General features: G+C 53.9%; 1 protein-coding gene across 1 annotated transcript; it reads left to right on the forward strand.

Moving 5' to 3' along the window:
* The first annotated feature begins 2,928 nt into the window (after positions 1 to 2,928).
* On the forward strand, positions 2,929 to 8,110 carry CTSS (cathepsin S). Its single transcript, XM_014959596.1, has 8 exons — positions 2,929 to 3,084; positions 3,680 to 3,876; positions 4,132 to 4,254; positions 4,886 to 5,035; positions 5,121 to 5,345; positions 6,675 to 6,840; positions 7,067 to 7,169; positions 7,593 to 8,110. Exons 2-8 carry the CDS (start codon positions 3,751 to 3,753, stop codon positions 7,690 to 7,692), a joined length of 993 nt encoding a protein of 330 aa, XP_014815082.1. The 5' UTR covers positions 2,929 to 3,084; positions 3,680 to 3,750; the 3' UTR covers positions 7,693 to 8,110.

Below are 8,110 nucleotides of genomic sequence, written 5' to 3' on the forward strand. Positions count from 1 at the left end.
TAAGGAGCAACCCCATGAAGTATGATGGGGTCTTTGGGGGTGGTGGAGGGGTGTTGGGGTGCTGGTGTGGTGGGTGGTGACATGGTGGGTGCTGATGAGGTGGATGTTGATGAGGTGGGTGCTGACGTGGTGGGTGCTGATGAGGTGGGTGGTGACGTGGTGGGTTCTGATGAGGTGGATGGTGACGTGGTGGGTTCTGATGAGGTGGGTGATGCTCCAGGATGACCCTCAGCAGCATCACGCAGCGGGTACATCCGTCTGCCCTGAAGGACACTGTGGCCACCTTGGGGCCCATCTCTACCAGCATCGACACCCAGCACCTCTGATGAGGTGGATGGTGACATGGTGGGTTCTGATGAGGTGGGTGATGCTCCAGGATGACCCTCAGCAGCATCACGCAGCGGGTACATCCGTCTGCCCTGAAGGACACTGTGGCCACCTTGGGGCCCATCTCTACCAGCATCGACACCCAGCACCCACCTTCTCCCCTTACAAAGCTGTGGAGGGGGGGGTCTCTCCCCAGGGCGTCCCAGGAAAGGGCTGTGCTTTCCTTCCCATCACCCAACTCCCTTCAATCTGAATGATCTCAGCTTTGACTGGCCTTCAGCTGGTGTCACCTCCTTCCTGGCAACAGACGTGGGTGAAGCTCCCAGAAGAGTGAATTTCATTCCCGTTTGGGGCAGTGATTTGGGGTCAGTTGTCCAAAGGCTGTTCCCAAACACCTTCCAGGTCCCTGCCATGACCCGAGCTGCTCCCGGGTGGTGACTCACGTGGCGCTCACCACCGGCCACGGCGCCTGGCACGGGGAGGACCACGGGCTCGTGAAAAACAGGTAGGGCAAACCCAGTCCCTGGGCAGCTTCTCCTTCCAGCCTCCACTCCCTGGGGTGCCCCAAAGGTCTCCAAGAAGCACTTTTTGGGTGCCCATCGGCTTTATTTGGGTGTTTTTAGGGCTCAGCCCCGTCACAAAGTGGATTGAACCCCACAAACCCCAACCTACGCTCCTCACCCAAAATGCTACTGCCCTGACTCCTTGGTGCTGGCCCAAAAAAAATGAGGTTTGCAGGTTCCTGGGTGCTGAGTCAGCACAAAGGGCTGAGGAACCGAGCTCTGGTTTTGGGGGGGGGATGCCCTGGTGAACCCCTTCCCTCAGCCCCTTCAGCCTCAGGGGTCACGGCTGCCCCTTCCCTTAAAATGTTTTGGGAACGTGTTTTTTTCATCACCGTTCAAAATGCAGAACGAGAAGAAACAAAGTGTTGAAACCCGAGTATTGCTGGGACGGACGCGTTTCTGGAAAAAAAACACCCCAAAACTGCTCTGTCAGCAAAGCCCCAGTCACCAGCTGCGACTTTTATCGCTTTTTTAAAAACAACAACAACAAAAAAAAACCCCCCCACCCAACCGTGGGCCGTTCCCCCAGCAAAGCTCCTTTCTCCTGGTGTCAGGGTTGGGCTAAAACCCACCGTTTTCCTCCCGTCTCTCATCTCTGGCTTTGGTGGGATTTAAAAAAAAAATAAAATAAATGAATTTTTAATATACAAAACAAATTCATTCACCTTTCTCTGGTATTTCCTCGGTGGTTTTAACTCGCTCCAGCACATAGAAAATAAGTGATTTTTTCCTCCGCCTCCCCCTTTAGAGGAGTTCCTGGCAGGGAAACCTGGCAGGGAAGCCCTTGGGAGGTTCAGCCTTTTTGGCCAAAAAATGCAAATTTGGCTACTCCCGTGACTGCTGGGGAGGAAGCACGAGTTGAAAAAGAACTTAAAAAAAAAAAGGGATGGGGAGGGAAAAGAGTGAGGGTGAGGGGTGGTACAGAAGGAGGCTGTTATCCCTCCACGTTGCCTAATTTTCCCTTTTTTCCTCTTCCAAAAGTTGGGGGGGTGCGTTTTGGTGGCTGGATGGTGAGGAACTGCTACAGCATCGCCGACCCCCCCGTGGAGGGGGGTTCCCCATCTCAGGATGGGCTCTTGAGACATCCCCCTCCTCCTCTCCATCCTCCCCACCCCACGGATCCTACCACCTTCCCAGGACTCAGCGGTGGGGAGGAAGAGGAGGAGGAGGAGGAGGAGCGGCCACGGGTGGCTTCTTCAAAGCATCTCATCCCGCGTGGCCACCTCATCCCCCCTCCCCAGGGATTTTATCCATTACTAAGGGATAATCCGCGGGGAGTTATTCCAGTTATTTAGGCGGAGGGCTCTCTGGTGTCATCCCTCGCTCTTGCAATCTCCGGCAGCTTTTTAGAAAATGACTCAGCTGCACCTTCAAAGCTCTTGAGACATTGTTTTGCTTCCTCCTTTTCTCTTAGAAGATGGTTTCTTGCAGCCATTTGGCGTCCCGTGATGCTTGGGGGTGGTGAGAAATGTGCCCTCCTGCCCGACTGTCCTTCGTGGAACCCGGAGGATGCTCCGAGAAGAGGATGAAGCCTGATTTTTTCCTGGCAGCCGGAGACTTTGCTGACCCCATCTTTGGCCTGACCACAACATGATGGGCATTAAACGAGTCTCCTGCTGCCCAGCTCAGCTCCATGTTCAAACCCTGCCTTCCCCTCTCTGCTGCCCCACAGAAAAGTGACTAAATGTGATATTTTTTTTAATTATTTTTTTCCCCATGAGCTGGCTTTGGTCTGGCCGACGCGCTGCCGAGGTGAGACGGGAGCTCAGGTCTACCCACCTCCCCAGCTCGACCTCATCCTGCCTCTCAGCTCAGCACCAAGGCAAAAAAAGGGCAAAAATCCTACCAGAGGAGTGTGAGCTCCTGCCCGCTGTCCCCATAAGTCACACAAACCACTGTGCCAAGGGGGCAGGGTGCTGGAAAAAGGACATTTTCCCAGCTGTGACCATTTCCTGAGGGTCCTGCTCCCAATCGCCCTGAGCCCGGCCCGGCGAGCCCAGTTTCCAGTGAAGTGAAAACGAAAATCAGAGCATTTCCTCATTTCCTGACTCGTGATTTGCCTGGGGAGTTGCAGCCACTGTGTGCTGAAGGTCCCGGGTGTCCTGGCCGTGGGGACACCGCAGGGTTTGTCCTCAGCATCTCTCCTACAGGCGCTGCCGGGGGAGCGGAGCGTCGGGACCCACCACCAGACGAGGTACTTTGGGTGCTTTTGTATTTTCACCCCCCCCCGACCCCTCAGAGCCCCTTCGCTCGGGGCTTTGAGGAAGTAAAACTGAAGGAACGACACTTTTATGTTGACTCTGACTCCATCTTATCTCTAATCTCCTCCAAGCCCTCGCGGGGTGGTTGAGTCGCGGGTGGTGGCCCACCCTGGATGAAAATAGGATTATTATTTTTTGGGGGGGGGGGGGGGGCTTTTTAAGGTGAGAGCCGCTTGACCGTGCGGCTGCTCCGGGGAGGGTGGAACTGTGAGACCAGAGTGGGGACGTGTCCCTGCGTGTCGGTGTCCACATGGGCAAGGGCTTGGGGCCAGAGACTTTCCAACCCCCAGGGAAGTTCCTGAGCCCCACATGGGATTTTTTTTTTTGTCCTCCCACCTGGCAGGGGTTGGGGAGGGGGGGTTGGACGGGGCAGGCAGCGCTGCGGGGAGCTTGTCTGGGCAGGTAGGACAGGAGCTGGTGGCATCACCTTGGTTGGTGTAGAAACCCTGTGGAGGGCACGCCGGGGAGTCCAGGTCAGGGATGTCATCACCCTCCTGCCTCCCTCACCAAACCGGATCTGTCACTAAGGGGTCAAGCCCGGCTCCAGCTCCCAGCCACCCTCTCCTGTCGCTCCGGCTCCCCGCTCCCAGCCCAGCGGGATGAAGCTGGTGGCTGCCATCGCCTTCCTGGCCATGTTCATGGTGGCACTGGGACAACCCGACCCCACGCTGGACTGGCACTGGCAGCTCTGGAAGAAAACCTACGGCAAGGCGTACCCCCACGAGGTACCGGGGGTCTTTTGGGGGGTGGTGGAGGAGCTTTGGGGTGCTGACGTGGTGGGTGTTGACGTGGTGGGTGCTGATGTGGTGGGTGATGCTCCGGGATGACCATCAGCTGCATCCCACGCAGGGAGGAGAAGACCCAACAGCCCTTGGAAGCTCGGCTGGTTCCCCAGGAGGGGTTGGCGGGGGGGTTTCCACCAATTTTTTGTGGGATAAAGTGGGGTGAAGCCCCAGTGATGAAGCTGTGATTGATTTCAGAGAGAGGAAGGGGTCCGACGCGCGACGTGGGAGAAGAACCTGCGCCTGGTGACGCTGCACAACCTGGAGCACTCCCTGGGGCTGCGCTCCTACCAGCTGGGCATGAACCACCTGGCAGACATGGTGGGTGAAGGGCCTTGTCTTTGTCTCTAATTACTCTCAAGATTGGCTTCGTAAAGAGCATAAATAGGTTTGGGGGGTGGAAAAAAAATTCTCCCGACGACCCTTCCCAGTCCATCCTCTTCTCATGGACTTCTCGAGGACAAACTGCTCAGACATTCTTGTGCTCATCCCTCCGGCGTGAGGCAACCGGGCGTGAGGAAATCGCTCCTCGACGCCGCGTTCGGGGCGCCCGGGCCTCGTCCTGCTCGTTCTATGGATTTGCCAACCCTCCCTCTTCGCTGTCCCCAGGTTTTTGTGTGGTTGCACGAAAGGCACCAGCTTCTGGGCGGTTTTGGTGCCGGGGGTTACGCTTTGTATTTGCTTTTTCTTGTCCTTTCTGATGAACGATTAGAAAGTCAATGCAAAAAAATTAAAAAGCCAAGGGCTCCCCAGAGCCGCTGACTCCTGTAGCTCGGACTGGTCAAGGACGGCTAGAAATTCAATGTAAAAAAATAAATAAAAAGCCAAGGGCTCCCCAGACCCGCTGACTCCTGTAGCTCGGACTGGTCAAGGGACATCCCTCTCCACCTTCAACAGACCCAGGGTAGGACTTACAAGGAGACAAGGAGATGGTGTTTTCTTTTTCCACCAGACCAGTGAGGAGGTGGCAGCTTTGTTGACCGGGTTGCACATGTCTCCTCGCCCAAAGAGGGTCTCCACGTACCGACCACAGCCCGGCAGCAAAGTCCCAGACACGGTGGACTGGAGGGAGAAGGGATGCGTCACGGAGGTGAAGAACCAGGTTTGGAGCTCTCTTTCTTTGTGTCTTGGCCCCGCGTGTCTTCGTCCCGTGGGGCAGTGTCTGAGCATCTCTGGGGCTTTCGCAGGGAGCCTGTGGGTCGTGCTGGGCCTTCAGCGCCGTGGGAGCCCTGGAAGCCCAGGTGAAGCTGAAGACGGGGAAGCTGGTGTCCCTGAGCGCCCAGAACCTCGTTGACTGCTCCATGATGTACGGGAACAAAGGCTGCAGCGGAGGTTTCATGACCAGTGCTTTCCAGTACATCATCGACAACGAAGGGATTGACTCGGATGAGTCCTACCCCTACAAGGCTCAGGTCGGTGTCAGCCCTGGGCAGAACATGGGGTCTGCAGAGAAACACACAAGCATGGAAGCAACACGGCCATTCCTTCTGCTTCCCTGCATGGAAACCCTTCTCTTCCTCTCCCACTGGTTTCCCTCTTGGTTTCTACCTCTTGGTCTTGGTTTCTACCTGTTGGTCTTGGTTTCTACCACTCTCGTGTCTTCTTCTCAGCCTTTGCAGCTGATTCTTTAAGAGTTGGGTTGACGTAAGTGCTTGGTGACATGGTTTAGTGATGGTTTTTTATCAGACTCAGGTTGATGGTTGGACTAGATGATCTTAAAGGTCCCTTCCAACCCAGACAGTCCTATGATTCTATGGTTCTAAGATCCAGGGAAGGGACCTTTAGACTTTTTCTTTCTCGCAGGCGAATGACGTAGGTGCAAGCCACAATTTCTACATGGTTGTTTCTGTCCTACGTAAATTATTAGGCAACGTCCTAGATGGAAGGGAAAAATGGGACAGGAGTCCTGGGACCTGTTCTCAGCCCTCCCTATTATTCCATTTCTGCCATTTCAGGGGGAAGAGGTTTCTGGTGAGCGACCAGAACGTTCATGTGTTTGGTGAATGTTCTGGTGAACGTTCATACAATTGGTTTTTTTTAAAAGTTGCCTCTAACAGATGCTGTGAGGTTGTGAGGAAAGAGCCACAAGAAAATAAAGATCCTAAAGCTGAGAGTCTTGGTGGCCGGAGACAAGAGATGCCCTGAAATGAGCTGGTGTCTTGAAAACACCATCCATGGACAGGGGTCTAAGTAACAGCAGGTTGTTCCAAGAAAGAAAAGAGGAACACAGGTCTTCAGACGTGCATAGGGCAGGTAGAGAGACCAGAAATGGGTGTTCTCTGGGTCCAGGGGGAGAATGAGAAGCCACGGGCTTAACTGACAGCAGCAGAAATGTGGGTTGAACACAAGAAGGAACCTTCTGCTGGAAAGGGTGAGGAAGCAAGGGCAGCGTCTCTAGGGACGTGGTAGGAGCATTGTCATTGGAGGTTTCTAGAAAAAAAGGCAGAGAATTCTGCTGAAATGACTCGGCTGCTCTTGGTGTGGGGAAGTGAGATGGAAGAGATGGTCTCTTCAGGTCCTTCCGGCCACCTTTTCTCTAATCCAAAACCGGTGGTCAAAAAAGAGTCAAAGGTGGTCAAAAAAGAGTCAAAGGTGGTCAAAAAAGAGTCAAAGGTGGTCAAAAAAGAACAGGGCAGGGCAGGGTAAGAGAGGGCTGAGAGAAAACTCAGACCTGAAAGTCTTGGGCTGCTTCTGGTGGATTCTTCACCCTCTTCTTCTCAACTCCCCCTTGTTCCCCCCAGAACGGGACGTGTCAGTACAACGTTTCCGCAAGAGCTGCCACTTGTTCCAAGTACGTGGAGCTCCCTCACGCCGACGAAGAAGCCCTGAAGGAGGCTGTGGCCAACGTGGGACCAGTCTCTGTCGCCATTGACGCCACCCAGCCCACCTTCTTCTTGTACAGGTCAGGTAGGTCCTTCTACCCTAGAGTTCTTCACGCTCTTCCCTGTCTTTCTGCACGTAAAACTTCATGAAATTCGGTGGAATTTGGGGTTTAATTCCCGGATGAGGGCATCGGTGTGACCGTACCTAAGAGTAACGTTGGTGGCTACGCTTGAGGGTTGGCTTGGACACAAAGACAAGGTCTTGTGGTCTGATGACGTGCTTCCAAGCACCTTGTTTGTTTTGTCCCCAGGGGTGTACGATGACCCCCGGTGCACGCAGGAGGTGAATCACGGCGTCCTCGTCATCGGCTACGGCACCCTCAACGATAAGGACTACTGGCTGGTGAAAAACAGGTGATGGTCCAGCTGGGCACCACCAAGTTCTCCTTCTCTATGCGCTCAGTCTGTAGGGGCAGGGTCCTCCTAGAGACCCCCCCACGATTGAAGGGACCGATATTTCTACTCATGGGAGGGAGCTCAGTTGGGTTGGTGGAGTTGGAAGCTGGTGTTGGTCCTTAAATCCATGATTCATGTTTAGCCACGACATCTTTAGGTCATCCTGGAGCACGAAATGCATTTAAAACACACTTATACTCACTTTAGGTTCCCTTAAGTTGCCATAAGACGGGATGAGAAATCCCATGGAGAGCTTCATGAACACACTTTGCTGCCGGGACGTTGATAAAACTGCCAGAAAAAAAAAAAAAAAAAAAGGAATTTAATTTTTTTTTTTTCCTCCTCCCTGTCTATTTTTTTTTTTTTTTTTTCCCCCAAAAGCTGGGGCAAGAGTTTTGGCGACGAGGGCTACATCCGCATGTCGAGGAACCACGCCAACCACTGCGGGATCGCCAGCTACGCCTCCTACCCCCTGATATAGACGGGGCCTGGGCTCCACGGGGCTCCCGAGGCTTCAGCTCTTGAACCCCTGACGCGACGCTTTGCCGGGATCTACTGATTTCAAGAATAATTTTCTGGCTCTGGGGGCACCGTCCCACTGTCGGAACGGCCCGTCCCACCGGTTGGGAGGGAGCCCTTGGCGTGGGATGATTGTGATTTACAGGTACCTTGTGACTTCTTCTGTGGAGGGGGGGGGAAAGGAGTTTTTTTTGGGTTTTTTCCAAGAGTAAAATTGCATTATCTAGAGTTATAATGGAGATGGTGGTTTCCTCTCCCCAGTTCAGCACTGGGTACTGCTGCGATGACACAGGTGTCGTGGGATCGTGACGTGATGTTGGTGAAATTGCAGAGTTTCTTTGAAAAAAAAAAATAAAAGATGGGTTTCGTTGTCCAAAAAA

The sequence above is a fragment of the Calidris pugnax genome, unplaced genomic scaffold (assembly GCF_001431845.1).
Source record: "Calidris pugnax isolate Ruff unplaced genomic scaffold, ASM143184v1 scaffold460, whole genome shotgun sequence".
Lineage (NCBI taxonomy): Eukaryota > Metazoa > Chordata > Aves > Charadriiformes > Scolopacidae > Calidris > Calidris pugnax.

Bases quoted from the DNA above. Each gene is read 5' to 3' on its own strand.
- CTSS (XM_014959596.1), top strand. From the start codon at position 3,751: ATGAAGCTGGTGGCTGCCATCGCCTTCCTGGCCATGTTCATGGTGGCA. The intron at 5,346-6,674 runs GTCGGTGTCAGC...TGTTCCCCCCAG, and splicing joins CCTACCCCTACAAGGCTCAG to AACGGGACGTGTCAGTACAA. The intron at 6,841-7,066 runs GTAGGTCCTTCT...TTTTGTCCCCAG, and splicing joins CTTCTTCTTGTACAGGTCAG to GGGTGTACGATGACCCCCGG.